We start from the raw sequence: 17374 nt of genomic DNA, 5'->3' as shown, positions 1-17374 counted from the left end.
TGAGACACACAAGGTAGGGAGGTAACATGTTTTACTGTTTATGGAAAAGACCAGCTTTCCAAACTCCACAAAGCTCCCAGTGAGCAGGAGAGACAGGAGGGGGATGTAAAAGCTCTGGAGAACAGGGTTAGAATTCAAAATGATCAACAAACTGGAGAAACGGTCTAAAATAAATAGGATCAAATTCAAACAAGGACAAATGCAAAGTACTACACTTAAAAAGAAACTGCACAGCTATAAAATGTGAACTGATTGCCTAGGAAGAAATGCTTAGGAAAAAGGATCTAGGGTTGAAGTGGAGCACCCACTAAATAAGAGTCAACAACGTAATGGGTTTCTCCACTAAGCATTTGTAAGACCTCAGCTGGAGTACTGTATCCAGTTCTGGGCATCACACTTGGAAAAAAGTGGACAAACTGGAGAAGATCCAGAGGGGGGGAAAAAAAATTATTTGAAGTCTAGAAAACAAGATCTACAAGGAACAACAGAAAAAAAAAAATATATGTGTTTTGTTCAGAGAAGACTAAGGCAGGACATGATAGTCTTCAAGTATGCAAAAGATTTTTATGAAGGAGGGTGATTATTTTCTTTAGCAACAGCGGACACAAGTAGTAGTAATGGTCTTAAATCGCAGCAAGAGCGATTTAAGCTAGACTTCAAGAAAAATACTCTAACTAAAAAGGCAGTTAAACACTAGATCAAATTGCTCATATCTAAATAGCAAAGGATAAGTGCCCTCCAAACATAACTCCCCTCCAGAGTGAGAGAGAAGGTTTGGGAGTGAAAGTCAGGAAGACAGTGGTGTGTGTGTACACACACACACACACACACACACACACACACACACACACACACACACACACACACACACACACACACACACACACACACACACACACACACACACACACACACACACACACACACAGAAAATGGAAGAAGTTTGTGAACATCCTGCAATAAACATGTATTGCATTACAAATGTGCACTGTTCTTAAAACAGGGGTTACAAAAAGGATGGCTTGGCATTACTTAAGGACCATCTTGTATTCACATGCATTGTACCTCTTGAATTGATTTCTTTTTAAACAAATTGGAAAAAATGGCTCTCCTTACTATTTTGGTTGCCGACCCCTGATCTAGATAATATGCAGTCCTTCCTCAAAGAGCTGGACTAGATGACCTATCTGTTCTCTCCCAGACCTGCATTTATGATTTCTTAAGGTCTGAGAAAGGTAATCAGAGTATCACAGCTAAATGCAAAATGGAACAGATTTTTTTTTTTTTAAAAACACATAAATTGACACATTTTGCATCAAAAATGAAGTGGGTAAATAACACCTCTACAGTCATAGGAGGAAAGACAGAGATTGTTGGGTGGGTAACAGATTGCTGTAAGGAGATATGAAAACAGTATTTATACTGTGACCATAATTTTTGGCATCAGGAAGAATTATTTATGTTCTAAGACTCATCTGAAGGTTTTACGTAGATTTCCTTTGAAGATGATGATTGAGGCATAAGATACAGAGCGATCGTTTTGTGAAAACTATTCTTCCACTGTAATAAGCTGTTTTTGTTGTGTGTGTGTGTGTGTGCGTGCGCACGCGCGCATATTCATTCATCTGAGAGCAAAGGGAGTGTCTAGTTTTGTTCATCTGAGGGCACAGGGATTGTCTAGTTTCGTTCATTTGAGAGCATAGGGATTGTCTAGTTTCACCCACTGGATGACATGCATTACATGTATGATAGGCCGTGTTTAGCACCAATGGATCACAAGAAGTGTGCTGTGGATGGTATTATGCATCATAGCAGTGCAGATAAGACTGTAGGTTTTGCATCTGTTGTTATGGGAGTGTCTGGTTGCCACTTTGCATTGGCATACAGCAGTCTCTGAGGAGTTTGCTTCTGGTTATGAGCTTGTTGAGTTATCTGAAGGCCAAAAGACAGTTTGGGAAAGATTACTTTCAGGATGTGCACCCCGTCAAGTATGGATTGTAATTCTTTGATGGTACCCCATATGGGGTACTTGAAAAGGGTGCTGGGCAACAACTAGAACTTTAGAGGTCCCCACCCTCTACTGAAACAAGTTCTTTCACAGAACTAGGGTGACCCATTCCACAACAATCACTGATGTTTCCTAGAAAAAGGCAAAACCTACTGAACACATTTGCTTTGGACATGTTATTTCAAATTTCAGCATTTACTGTGGCAGCTTTAAGACACAGGGCTTTTTGTAATTGAAAATTTGATATTGACAACCTACAATGGTGAATGTGTCCTCCACTTCACTGTGCAACAGCTGCTTAGACAAATATTATCATCTGATGTGGCAGACACCTTATCTTTTGCTGAAGTAATACAAAGCTATTGCTCTGCATTAAGAGCTGCTCGCTGACCTTGCAACTCTAGTTTTGAACACAGCTTATTACACTAAAATAGTAATTATTGTGAATTACAATATAAAACTGCCTTTGAAACAGTTTCGACGTATATCCACCATGAAACCTGAGTAAATAAGTCAAAAAAATGAAGATTCGTCTTTTACAGTACTATTTATCAGAAAAATTCTTGGTCTCTCTCTGATCCAGTCTCCTCACATAAGAACGAGAACAATAACCACAACCACCTACCTCTAGGGCTCCGATGAAACCTTGCAAACTTCAGCTAATCACTCAGAGCCCCACCTCATAAAAGCAGCTGAGTCAGAACAGTGGTCCATCTAGATCAGTACCCTGATTTCTGACAGTGTTAGATGATTCAGAGGGATGGTAAACAACAGCACAAATATCACATCAGCCATCCCAGTCACCCCATCCCAGCTTCTAGTGGTCAGGGGCTCAGGGATACCTGGGCATAGGGCTGCAACCCTGAGCATCTTATCTATACTCTATGAATTTATCTAATCATTTGTGAACCCACTTATATTTTTGGCAGTCACAGGATTTCTTGGCAATGAGTTCCACAGCTTGATTCTGCATTGTGCTAAGGAGCACTATTTTCTCATTTTAAAAACTTTCTGCCTATTAATTTCATTGAGTGACCCCCTGGTTATTATATTATGTGAGCTGTAAATAGTACATCCATATCCACTTTCTTCACAACAGCCAAGTTTATAGATCGCTATCATATCCCCTTTTAGCCATCTCTTTTCCAACCTGAGCAGTCCAGGCTTTTTCAGTCTCTTGTTACGTGGAAGCTGGTCCATACACTTTGTTGTACACCTCTCTGTAGCTTTTATTTTGAGATACTGCAACCAGAACTTTACACCATATTCAAGACATGAGTGTCCCATGGATTTATATTGTGGCATTACAATAATTTTCACTCTTATTATCTAACCCTTTTCTCTGGGTCCTTAATCCTGTTAGCTATTTTGAATGCCAAAGAATATTCTTGGAAAACAGCCAGTCAAGGTTAGATCCATCAAAGTATATTAGCCAGGATAGGTAGGAATGGTGTCCCTGGCCTCTGTTTGTCAGAGGTTGGAAATGGATGCTTGGAGGGGGATTGCTTTGGTGATCACCTGTTCTGTTCACTCCCTCGGGGGCATCAGGCTCTGTTGGAAGACAGGATGATGGGCTAGATGGACCTTTTGTCTGATTCAGCGTGGCTGTTCCTATGCCCTTAACTATCCACAATGACTGCAAGATCCCTTGCTTGAGTGGTAATAGCTATTTAGACCCATCATTTTGTAAGTATGGTTGGTATGATGTTTTCCAAGAATTACTTGGCTTTAATCAACACTGACATTTCATCAACTTTTTTTTTTTTGTTGCTAATGACCCACTTTTGCAAGTTCTTTTTGTATCTCCTCACAGCTTGCCATGAAGTTAGCTATCTGGAAAAAAAAAAACAGGGGTAAATAGCGAGGTGCCAAAAGTTTGTAAAACATAAACAGGGTGAATAGCAAAATGCCCCCAGTGCAGATACCTTGGAGACACCACTATTCAGCTCTCTCCATTCTGTATACTAATCATTCATTCCAACCCTGTAATCTATCTTTTAACCAGGTACAGACCCATGAGAGAATCATAGAATCACAGGGCTGGAAGGGACGTCAGGAGGTCATCGAGTCCAGCCCCAGGCTTCCAGCAGGATCAACCCCAACTAAGTCATCTCAGGCAGGACTCTCAAGACAGGACTAAAAACCTCTAGGGATGGAGATTCCGCCACCTCTCTAGGCAAATATAGCGTTTCACCACCCTCCTGGTGAAATAGTTTTTCCTAATATCCAAACTACTGTTCTTCCGTAACGTCAGACCATTGCTCCTTCTTCTACCATCTGTCACCACTGAGAACAGTTTCTCTCTATCCTCTTTAGAGCTCCCCTTCAGGAAGTTGAAGGCTGCTACTAAATTCACCCCTCAGTCTTCTCTTTTGCACACTAAACAAGCCAAATCCCTCAGCCTCTCCTCATGGGTCATGTGCTCCAGCCCTTTAATCATTTTTGTTGCCCACCACTGAACCTGCTCCAGTAGATCCACATCCTTTCTATACTAGGGGGCCCAAAACTGGACACGATACTCCAGATTTGGCCTCACGAGTGTCAAACAGAGAGGAACAACAGCTTCTCAGATCTGCTTGAAATGCTCCTCCTAATGCACCCCAATATGTTAGCCTTCTTGGCTACAAGGGATCACTGTTCACTCATATCCAGCCTTTCATCCACTGGAATCCCTAGGTCCCTTTCCACTGTACTACTGCTTAGCCAGTCAGTCCCCAGCCTATAACAATGCTTGGGCTTCTTCAGTCCCAAGCGCAGGACTCTACACCTCTCCTTGTTGAAACACATCAGATTTCTTTTGGCCCAATCCTCCAATTTATACAGGTTACTCTGGATCCTATCTACCTCTCTCCATAGCTTGGCATCATCTGCAAACTTGCTGAGGGGCAATCCAGTCCCTCATCCAGGTCATTAATAAAGATGTTTAACACCCACCCCAGAACTGAGCCTTGGGGTATCCCACCTGAAACCAACCGCCATCCAGATACTGAGCCATTGACCACTACCCGTTGGGCCCGACCGTCAATCCAGCTTTCTGTCCATCTTACAGTACATGCATCTCACCCATACTTCCTTAACTTATGAGCAAGAATGTTGTGGGAGACTGTATCAAAAGCACTGAGGACCTTTCCTGTTATCCCATGACTGCTTGCTTTGTTTAAGGGCCTTAGTATGCAGTCTCGTCAAAGGCTTTCTGTAAGTCCAAGTATTTTAAATCCACTGGATCATCTCTGTTGCATGTTTGCTGACAACCCCTCCCCCCCACCCACAAGAATTCTAAAAGATTGGTGAAGCATGATTTCCCTTTATAAGAGCCCTGTTTTGATTCCTCCCCATTCATCTGTTTTGTGTGGGGTTTGTTTTTTGTTTTATGGGCCTATAATGGATCGCCTCTGTAATTATTTTTTAAATTGGTTTCACATTAGCAATCTGGCAATCATCTGGTACAGAAGCTGACTTAAGCAATAGGTTACATACCATAGTTAGTATGGGCATTAGAGCTATCCAATGTTGTGAAGCAAGGGTGCGTGCTGGCCCCAGTGTTAGTCAACCTCTTTTTCACGTGTGTCCTCAGCCACGCAGCTAGGGACCTGGACCATGGAGTCTACATAAAATACAGACTTGATGGGTCACTTTTCGACCTTCGTCGTCTGAATGCTAAAACCAAGACGCTTGAGAGGCTCATCCTTCAAGCCCTTTTTGCTAATGACTGTGCACTTATGGCACGCAAGGAATTTATCTCCGGCTCATCGCCAACAAGTTTGCTGATGCCACTCGCCTCTTTGGTTTGACCATCAGCCTAGGAAAGACCAAGGTACTGTTTCAACCTGCTCCAGGATCTGCTGCTCTCCCCGTTTCTACCTTTCTTGAAGGAACAGAGTTAAAAACAGGAGAGGAGTTCAAGTACCTTGGCAGTGTGATAGCCAATGATGGCTCCCTTGACAAAGAAATCAATGCCAGAATCTGCCAGGACAGCCAGGCACTAGGACGTCTGAGAGCGCGAGTGTTGAATCAGCGCAATATCCAACAGTCCAGTAAACTGAAAGTGTACAAGGCTGTAGTCCTGACCAGTCTCCTGTATGGCTGTGAAACCCGTACCTTGTACAGAAAACATAAAACTGCTGGACTGCTTCCACACACGCAGCCTGAGCTCAATACTGCACATTCGATGGCAGGACAGAGTTACAAACCTGGAAGTCCTGGACAGAGCAGGAACCACAAGCATCGAAGCCACGATTCTGAAAGCTCAGCTTCACTGGACGGGGCACGTCATACGAATGGAGGAATCAAGAATCCCTAAGCAACTCCTCTATGGTGAGCTCTCCCAGGGCAAAAGGAATCAAGGCAGGCCTTGCAAGAGATATATAGACTGCGTGAAGGTCAACATTGCTCATGCTGGTTTAAAACCAGATCAGCTACAGCAACATGCAAAAGACCAAACAGACTGGCGTGCTCTCATACAACACACGTATGACAACTTTGAAGAACAGCAACACGTATGCCTCATTGATGTTCGTGAGAGGAAGAAAGCAACAGCAGCAGCTGCATCAACAGAGACAAGACATTTCCCTTGCCCCAACTGTGAACGTACCCACAACGTTCAAAGCTTAGACTCCTCAGCCACATGCGAGCCCATAACCAATGAGCCTGTGAAAGCTCAAGACGTCATAGTCGGACACAACAGACTACCTACTACATACCATAGTTAGTAGTTCTGCGATTTCACATCTGAGTTCCTTCACAATGCTTGGGTGAATACCATTTGATCCTAGCAGCTTGTCAGTGCTTAATTTATCAATTTGTTCCAAAACCTACTCCACTAACATCTCAATCCTTAGATATGTTTCCTAAAAAGAACAATGCAGGTGTGTCAATCTCCCTCAATTCCTCTGCAATAAAGAGATGGAATGAATTCACTTCACTTCTCCACAATGGCACCGTCTTCTTTTAATACCTCTTTAGTATTTTGATTGTCCAGTGGCCCCAGTGATTGGTTTCACAGGTTTGATGCTTCCAATGCAGTCAGCACAAAGCTCTCCCAGAAGAACAGCTTCCTCAGGATTGGGGAAGCTTTGCACAACACAAATTGTGGCGAAAGGCCCACTAGCTGCAAAGACATTGTATTTCCAGGAAGTTCCCACCAAAGTGAAAAGGAAGTAGAAATAATTTTTATCTCAAAAAAAAAAAATACTTTTGGCTGTGAATAACCTATGTGGTCTTTATGTAAAATAAAGAAAGTTTCCTTTTTCCTGCCCTAAATTCAATCTAGGAACTCAGGCAAATGATCAGACTCTCCATCACAAGAGAAAAGCTTCTCAAGACCAGTAATCTGAGGAGCCAATATCATTCCTGGCAAAAACAGAATGGGAGGTATCAGAAAAAGACTTGGGTTACCAGTCACTCTGTCCAACATTTTATTTTTCAAACAATGTCAAAGTGAACCAGGCACGAAAAGGCCAGAGGTGTCTTTTACCCCTTCTTTCCAATATACACATATAAAACACAAGATGGTTTAAAAATGTAAATAGTAACAGAGAAGGAGCCGTGCTAGTCTATACACTATCAAAACAAAAAGCAGTCAAGTAGCACTTTAAAGACTAGCAAAACAGTTTATTAGGTGAGCTTTTGTGGGACAGACCCACTTCTTCAGACCATAGCGAACAAAAAATCAGTCACGTAGCAGCACTTCAAAGACTAACAAAATAATTTATTTAATAATGTATTAGTCATTGAAGTGCTGCTACGTGACTGCTTTTTTGTTTTGTTAGGATACAGACTAACATGGATCTCTCTCTGTTACTATATTATTCATTGCAAGCTCTGAGATGTGGACTAAAGCAAGAGAGCAGGGAAGACACAATGCCCTTTTGAAAAGGGAATTTGGGAAGTGAGGGAGAAACAGTGAGTTCATCAGACTAAGTTACTGTGCTAAATCTCTTTCTCTTGGGGGGGGGGGGGAGAGTCACCCCCATGAGCACAGCATGTTTCAGCACAGTAACCTGCCAGTGTAGACAGCTTCCAAGTGCTAGGAGTTACACCCCTCATGAAGGTGGCTCTCCTGTCACCCTTGGACAACTCTCCCCCCAAGTGCTGGTGCCTCAGCCAAATTGCTGTGTTAAAGCGCTGCAGATCAAACATAAGCTAAATACCAGTGAAAATTACGATGCTGAGGCAACAAAGGTGAGTTAAATAATGAAAAAGGTGAGGCATGAACAGGAAGCTAAAGAACAGGTACAGTCTGGAAAGGTTTCAGAGACTAAAACTGAAAACTGATCCTGTTTAATTAAAGCATTGTTTGAATGTGCAGAAAACGAGCAGCTGGCAAGGTTTAGAAGGCTTATTAGCATCCAAATGAAGGAGGAGCCTTACTTAGCTTAAAAGGCAGAAATCCCAAGAGATTTAGGTCACAATTCCTCTGGTAATGAAGAGGCAAACATTGCCGAAATAAAGTCTACATCAACACCTTGAGTGTAGTCCTCTCAGGCTCCTAACTTTCCACAAAAATGAAGCAGTTTCCAACTGCTCTCATCTTACTATTAAGGCATACCCTATAGACGACAATTCCCAACACACAACACTCCTACTTAACCTAAAAGGTCTTCAGAGACTGCTTGGATCAATCTGAAAGCAAATCTACAGTAAACTCGCTCATATACAGCAACCTCAGGACCATGAAGTTGCCGGATACGCAAATACGCCAGTTAACAGAGTAGCTAGGGGTGCACAGGCACGGTTCAGGAGAGGCACTGGCAGCTGAGGAGAGGCAAAGCTATGGGATCCCTGGCCAGGGTGTGCGGGGGGGAACTGCTGACAGCTCCAGGACCAGGGAGCTGGACCAGGCGTGGGAGGAATCGCTGGCAGCTCCAGGGCCAGGGGAACACTGGCAAGCCCAGAGCCAGGAAGCCAGACGGGACTGCAGGTACGCCAGCAACTCTAGCCCCAGGACACAATCACAGAACCTCCAGCACCTCCAGCCCCAGGGAACTGGCCAGGAATTGGGGATGGGGCTGGGAGAAACTCTGGAAGTGATGGGGCCAGGAGTTACTTCCACTCTCAGTTTTGCTCTCAGAATAGAAAGTGGCATGTTTGCGCTGATTATCTGAAAATTCCAGTTAAATGAATACTGGATAAAAGAGCATTTACTGTATGCTGGGACCCAAATATAAAAAAACCATCAGATTGAGGCAGACATCGGTGTGAAAAATTTCAACCCAAACAGTTTAAAGTCACAAAGCAATTAAACACACAGCTTAACAGTAATAAGTGTGGTGTAAGCCTTATTATATAAAATAGTACCAACTATGCTTTACCAAAAACTACTGTGTTTCCTAAACAAGGAAATTACTTTCCACATTAAAATATGATTAAAATCATGATAAATGTGACCAAAAAAAGAGTCCTGACAGTTAGTAAACATGGTCCTTAAATAACATCACTAGGAGGGCAAGAATATAATCTGATGCCTTTTTGTTGGTAAAAGCTGTCAGAACTGTTCAACATTTAAATGATTATCCCAATGTATTCAAGGCAAATTTTCAAGGGAGCTTACTAGGTTGCAAATGTGCAGACAAAACACAAGAGATTTTTCTATATTCTTCTCCCAACTAGTACTGACTTCTCTAAGTCCCTCTAGTAACTCTGTACAAGCATCTTTGCCTTTGGCAATGCTTGTTCTTTTCTTCATTTGCAAGACACCTTCATTTGTCTTTCCATGCCCATTTTTTTAATTTTTATACACCGCTGAATGACAAATGTTTTGCCAACCCAATTGCTAGTGTAAATATGGCCCCAATTAACCAGTGTATGTGTTTTAAGTGAAAGTATTTGAATATTTACAGAATGATATAAGCATGCTTTCAATATAGTTATTGTGAACTGCTATGTAATACATTTTCAATGACTTGATCAGTGAGGTAAAGTTAGTAATGACTGCGGTGGGTTAGCAGAATTTCCTGCATGACTACTGATCTAACCTATTACAGGGTCCAGAAAAGCAACACAATAGAGGTAGATAAGGATTTCACAGAATATGCTTGCAAGTCAAAGGAACAAGCTGTTCGCTTCAAGGACCTTATGTCCAAGGAAGATGTGAATTTGGTTCCCCAAAGCTAAGAATCTGGAGCTTAAACATTTATAAAGTGCTTCTCAGAGAGGTCTCTCATCAGATGCTATCTGGGGAGACTGGCAGAGGATAAGGTGAGGCATAGGGAGTCTAAACCAGGAAGGGCCTTCCTATTTTCAGCACAGGCCAAGCCTTAAGGAAAAGCTTGATATCTAGACATAGAATCACAGAACGCTAGAACTGAAAGGGACCTTGAGAGGTCATCAAGTCCAGTCCCCTACACTCACGGCAGGACCAAGTACCATTTAGATCATCCCTGACAAACACTTGCCTAACCTGCCCTTAAATATCTCCAGTGGTGGAGATTCCACAACCTCCCTAGGCAGTTTATTCCAGTGCTTGCCCATCCTGACAATCAGGATGTTTTTTCCTAATGTTCAACCTAAACCTCCTTCGCTGCACGCTACATGCAGCCTCCCTCCTGCCTAGACTCCACCCACCTGTAGAGAAATCAATCAGGCACCACATCAGCGAGGTGGGCTTCTCACTTCTGTCTAGTATCGGAGGGGTAGCCGTGTTAGTCTGGATCTGTAACAGCAAGGAAGGGTCCTGTGGCACCTTATGGACTAACAGAAAAGTTTTGAGCATGAGCTTTCTGATAAAGTGAGTCTGTGCTCACGAAAGCTCATGCTCAAAACTTTTCTGTTAGTCTACAAGGTGCCACAGGACCCCTCGTTGCTGCCACTTCTGTCTATGGCCCTTGACCCGAAAAAAGTTCCCCACTCCTGCTTTAAGGGGTCTGTCTGGAAGAATCTGTAATTTCACCTGAAGCCAGGGTGAGTTAAAATACATCTAAACAGAAATTAGGGACCCTGCCAGCAAGTCTTGGGGCCCGGGTCTACACCAGATTCAGGCTGGTGGGGCTCATGAGCTGTGCAGATGTTCAAGTGTTGCAGTCTGAAGCTCAGCCTCCCTGAATGCCTACACAACTACCTGGAGTGCTGCAGCAACAAGGCCAAACCTGCACATCTGCACTACGAGACTCACTGACACAGGCTACCACGTGCTGTGTACATGTAACCACAAAGGACAGAAACCCAAGAGGGGAGGCAATCAGGTCAATAACTGTGACAGTTACTGTCCTGCTGGGCCAGAAGCTCTGGTTTCCCCCAGGAAAGGCACAGAGTTGGGGAAACTGCCCCTAAGCAGAGTAACAGATGCTGATAACAGCCCTCGGAGGGTTCAGCAAAAGGGACTTTCAACATCCAGGAGCACAGCTCTCAAAAGGGACCAAAACCCCAAATAATCCCCCTTACTCTGTTTTACAGAGTGAACTCTATGAGCCATCTCCATCAGTGAAAGAGATATGCACTGCTGTTGCTTCCCTGCAACCTCTGACCCCCAGTAACAATTATTTACACTGGGTTTGTCAATAAATGTTTTTATAATTATCAAAAATGAGAATTTAAGTGACTTAAGTGAGAACCCTGTACCTTGATGCATTCCCTTGAGCTCTTTCCTAACCTTCCGGCACTCCCTTCCTTTTCTGGGTCTACCAGCTTCAGCACCCCCTTCTCCCATGAAGTATTTGTAGGCTACATGTCTCTGAAGCCTCTAAACATCTGTCCTCTTCCCAGACAGTAACTGCAACCTACACATGCACCTCATGCTGTTCCCAGCTTCCTGGCCCTACTTACTCTTGCAGAGGTGAGCTTCTGATGATTGCTTCAATCTTAATTCCCACAGTTTGCCATCCAATGGGCTAATTGGCCACACCCCATCACAACAGCCACTGCAGTCAACTAAAGCTGAGGACACACAATCCTTTGCATGATTAGGCTTTTGTATGAAGAAGAAATACACAAAATAGGTGAACCTACTACCAAGGTGAATGATGCAGAGACATACCAGGAAAACTGCAAGTGTCTTCTAGTTCTCAGGAAGGAAGAAAATTTAGCTATCTGTATGTTTCTATAGCATCCATCAACTTGGGCAGAAGTCCCTTCCTGTGCATTGTTGAATCCACTTATACCCACTACCCAAGAAATCACTACATTTTAGGGAAGTTATAAGATTCCATAGAGAGCATGAAATAGTTTTAGAATCAGAATTGCTATTACTAATAGTTTGAATGAAAGACATTACATTTTAAACTACAGCTTTTTTGGCAAGCCATGGAACAAAAATGGTTATTTCAAAACATGTTACACTTCTTTTGTTTCTTTGTGCTGCAATGTACTTGTAAAGGGGGCATGACTCGGTTTTGCTTCCTAACCTGATTTCAATTTTCACTCCCTAAACTGACTGAAGAAAAGGCATGGTAGACTGTTGCACAGCAAAAAAGCACTCAAACAGGGCTTATGTTTTACCATACCTTTCAAACAGAAAGGTGGTGACCTATTTTTTTTTTTTTTGGGGGGGGGGGGGGAAGTGTTCCTAAAAATTATCTGATCCACGAATTGTATTACAGCAGGCTTATTTTTGATGGCCAACCCTAAGGATCAACCTTTTCCCACTGGCAACACAGGTGAACATTTCTTTCAGGTCAAGGATTTCACAACATAGATTTTTCACCAACGAAAACATACCAAATGCAGAGTTTAGCACTAAGAATCGAACCTTTATTCAGAAAAATATGAATATTCATAATTGATGCTTCAATCAATAATAATTTTAAAGGCTGTGATCACAAGGAACTTTTAGCGGTTTAATTAAGGCCACCAGATCACAGCTTAGATTAAGCAGAATAAGTATTTGTCCTACTTCTCATGCCTTGGAACAAATCCCAGAACAAAGGGAGTCTGAGATCCACAAAGTGCTTGCGCATTACCCAACTAATTAGTAAAAAAATGACAAGCATATCCACTAATCTTGAAAATAAGCTCTAAAAATGATTTTTTAAAATTTTGCATGATTTTTAAAGTTATGAGAAAAGTCAAAAGGAAAGCAGAAGCCTCAAAAAAGTACACATGCTGTAAGCATATGCCTCTTTCTAACTTAATCAGGCTACAAACTTGAAAAATACCCCCAACACCTATTTGCTCAAATACAGCAAGTAGGGTGAAAAATATACCTGCCAAAGGTACTCCACTGCTTCACCCCCAAACCACATCATGTTCTATTTATTAAAACAGTTATTGGATGTTTATTATGTGCTTAAACTATAAAGAGGGTCCTACCAAATTCAGTGTCCATTTAAGTCAATTTCATGGTCATTGGATTTTGTTAAATGGTAAATTTCATGATTTCAGCTATTCCTAACTGAAAGATCAACGTTATACTTCTAGGGGTTCTGACACAAAATGGAGTTGTGTTTGGGTCACAAGTTTCTTATATGGGGGTTGCAGTTAGTGTTCTCTCTAATTTACTGTCCATGTGCAGAACAAATTTTGTTATGTGTGCAGAGGCACATCCGAATGCACACCATCAATAGAAACACATGCTGCTGGCTGTGGGGACTATAAGCGATCAGCTAATCAGCTGGGCGGCACCTGGATCTCTCCTGGGTGGTTAGAATACTGCTACCCTCACTTCTGCACAATACTGGCAGCAGCACTGCTGTCGGAACTGAGTTGCTGAACTGAGGCAACTGCAGGCCAGGAATCCAGCTCTGAAGGCAAACCTCCTGCCAGCAGTTGCACAGAAGAAGAATGGCATGGTATGGTATCACCACCCTTACTTCTGCGCTGCTGCTTGTGGAGCTGGTCCCTTAGTTAGCAGCTGCTATTCTTTGGCCGCCCAGCTCAGAAAGCAGCAGTACAGAAGTAAAGGCGATATGGGTATGGTACTGCTGACCTTACCTCTGTGCTGTTTCTGGTGGAATGCTGCCTTCAGAGCTGGTCACCCAACCAACATTACAAACCACTGCTCTCCAGCTCTCCTAAAATAACCTTGTGATTCCCCTGCAACTCCCTTTTGGGTCAGAACCTTCAATTTTGAGAAATGCTGGTCTCCCTTGTGAAATCTCAATAAAATATGGTAGAAACACAGCTGACATTGGGTCACTGACAGAATACTGGGTTGGATGGACCTTTGGTCTAACCCAGCATGGCTGTTCTTATACAAGATTATCAACACATTTTTCCTAGTGTAACTTAAGGTTTGGATGTCTGAAAAAACAAAATATTTGTTGAATATCATCAACATACATCGCTAATATATTTCTCAAATACATTTTGAACAGCTCTTGAGCAAGATAAACATCACTAGTGAATACCAAATACATTTCATCAGTACTTTTTGAATTATTTATCTCACAAATTCTCTTTGGGAGCATCCACTCGCTCTTTAGCTGTTGAAATACTATTTGATACATACATTACTGACAAATGTGACATTCATGTTCTTTTGGTTTTTTGAGTTCTATTCAACCATCTTTATTTACTAATATATCTTCTTTTGTTATATATCTCTTCTCCTTCCATTTCTTCTCCTTTCTATCAAAGAACGTATTTTTCGTTCATTTCCTTCACTGCTTTGCTTTTTCCCCTACTCTCCCTCTACCTGCATTCCACTGTTCCTTTATTTTCTTACATTGTCCTTTCTACCTCCTCCCTTCCATGTTCTCAACATATTGTACTACTTTTCTCCAATTTATACCCTTCAGTCTCTTTCCCACCCTCTTCAACCAAATCCATGTATTGGGGTTGGAAATTTTACCACAGACCCAGAGGCGAGAGTTGTAGTAATAAAAAAGCGTTGTGCCAGCCAAAGACAATATGAAACTTAGCCTCCTACAAGGGTGTTGAGTCTCTGCTACTCAACTCCTCTCACAGTGCCTCTCAGCTGCAAAGAAACCTATCAACTGCAGAAAAGGCACTGATATGGACTATCTGCATTTTTTTTTTTACGCCCATACTTACACACAGTATTTAACACACACAACTCACATTTGGGAGGTTACCTGCACAGTTATAAGGGCTAGATGCTTAGTTTCAAGGAAACATTACGTTCTGCTGACATGGAAGGCACCCTTCAGGGAAAGCTCCTTAATTGCCATGGAACAATGGATTTTTCAAGCATCATTCACAATTTTAATACTTCTCGAAAATTTTAGGCAAAGTAGAAATAATGCAAGCTGTCAATCGCTACTACAAATCAGCCTAATGAAAGACCCTCTGAATTCATCTACAAACAATCCATTGCATCTAACCCACTAGTAACATTTTTGGCAATCATTAAAATTACTATTATAAGCTGAGGAGTACCACAGATTACCATCTTGGAAGGATGCATTTTCCAGGAATCCACTTTCAGTAAAGAAAGCAAGTTCCCATCTTTCGAACTTCCAATGAACTTTCCAGGACTCGTCAACCCTTAAATATTTACAGCCCTTCAACAAAAAAGCATATCAGTTTTAGCTATTTATAAGGCCAAAGAATCACTTTGAACTGAAAACGTGAGAACTGAAAGTTGTGTTTTATCTGACCAAAGTAGGAAAGAGTTATTACAATGACCACATGTACCCACCACTCTATTTTGTTACTAGTATCCTGAATATTTATCCAGTCTATGAGATAACACTTCAGTTTAGAATCATAGAAAGGATGGTAGACTTCTCAATAGAATCTAGGATTCGGAATCTGCTGCAGCAACCAAAAGCCACCTTCAGGAGCAGGCCCACACTTCATCCACAAGGCAAGTGGTTTATTATCTCAGATATAAATGGGAACATTCCAATACACATCTATTTGCACCCAAGTTGCTTTGTTTACATTATATTCAACGTTGACATCACGAAAGTGAGTTAGTTGGACATGTTTTAGTAGATAAACAGACCTTAGGAAAACAAAAACAAAAAAACCATTAATTCACAGCAGCTTCAAGGAGAGGGACTTTGTTAACAAGTGTTTGAACAAGGAGATAAGATTCTGATTTGCTAGGAGAATATTAATATTTAAAAATACATGGTGCCACATAACTATAAAAGACCCATTCCACTACATAAATTGAAAGACATCAGCCTGTAGCCCACATCCTAAATATCCAGGTGTCCAGATACAAAGAGGATTTAAATGTAAAGCTGGGGCATACCAAGAAGTGGAAGGAGAATCAGTGAGGGACATAAAAACCACAACAATAAAGACAGAGAAACCTTTGCAACTTAACTTTTGAGATATTGCAACAGTCCCCTTCTACTAATTTATTTACAAACACACACAGGCCACATCTACACTAGAAACATCTGTCTACAGAAGCAAAAAAGCAGTCCAGTAGCACTTTAAAGACTAACAAAATAATTTATTAGGTGGTGAGCTCTCATGAGATAGACCCACTTAGTCAGACCTGCTGGTCTGAAGAAGTGGGTCTATCCCATGAGAGCTCACCACCTAATAAAATTATTTTGTTAGTCGTTAAAGAGCTACTGGACTGCTATTTTGGTTTGATTGTAAATAGACTAAAACGGCTATCTCTCTGTTACTGTCTACAGAAGTTACTGTTAGAAGAGATGTTCCAACAAAACTTCTGTCCACAGACCATGTCTACACATAAAAGCGATCACTCTTTTGATCCGCTCTGTCAACAAGAGGGCCCCCAGAGCACCTACATGGCTTTTTTGTTGACAGCTTGTGGACAAAATGCATTGTGTGTAGCTGCTCCAAGAGTTTTGTCGACAAACCCCGTTTGTCAACAAACCACTCTAGTGTAGGCGTAGCCACACAGTCTCAGCTTGATGGGAGGGGAAATAATTACAACCAGCTTCTCTCTTACCAGATATCAGGATGGCAGCTCTGCTGCTCTATAAACAAGTGCTATGGGCCTCACAAGCGCCTTGGGTCTGGGCTTGTTGCATAAGCCCCAGGTAGGGGTATATGATGAGGTTGCACGTTCTCCCTGCAACGCAGCCTGTACCACACACGCGCCTCCCCACCGCCTCAGCCGCTACAACTGGCCTTAGCCCCCTCCCTCCTCGGCGTTACCTAACCTGAAACCGGCTGCTGCAATTAGCAAAATCGGGCGCTGTGCAACACTTCTGGGACGGAGGCCGTCCAACACAGCCGCCAAGCGGCCTCCAGACGCGGTTACCAGCGGTCCCGACCCTTCGGCGGAGCATTGTCAGGGCGAGGAAAGGAGAGGCGGGATCAGCCCCATTCCTGGTACCCTGACGGGACAGCTGGAGAGATTCTCCCCATCTCCTGAAGCAGCGGCGCTGCACCCGCTTCCTGGCGGGGGGAAGGGCGATGCACCCTCCCCGAGTGGGCCTGAGCCGGCAAATGCAACACCCCCCACCCAGCAGCAGCAGCACGCTAGCGCTGCTCCCCGCGGGGGGGGCCCGGCAGCAGGGAGGGAGAGACCGGGGCGCT

The 17374-nt window shown here is 42.7% G+C and overlaps 1 protein-coding gene across 3 annotated transcripts in view; it reads right to left on the bottom strand.

Annotated features, from left to right (window-relative positions):
* Positions 1-17374, bottom strand: part of ABCC1 (ATP binding cassette subfamily C member 1 (ABCC1 blood group)) — a 108827-nt gene that overhangs the window by 91175 nt on the left and 278 nt on the right. For 2 of the 3 annotated variants that reach the window (XM_075011050.1, XM_075011052.1), the window contains exon 1: positions 16996-17236. The exons of the other annotated variant lie outside the window; for it this stretch is intronic. In XM_075011050.1, the coding sequence (XP_074867151.1) occupies positions 16996-17124 (129 nt within the window). In that variant the 5' untranslated portion in view covers positions 17125-17236. Of the gene's footprint in view, positions 1-16995; positions 17237-17374 lie in introns of those variants that run through there. 3 annotated transcript variants of the gene reach the window in all.

The sequence above is a fragment of the Carettochelys insculpta genome, chromosome 16 (assembly GCF_033958435.1).
Source record: "Carettochelys insculpta isolate YL-2023 chromosome 16, ASM3395843v1, whole genome shotgun sequence".
Classification (NCBI taxonomy): domain Eukaryota; kingdom Metazoa; phylum Chordata; order Testudines; family Carettochelyidae; genus Carettochelys; species Carettochelys insculpta.
This window is presented reverse-complemented; position numbering and strand designations above follow the sequence as displayed.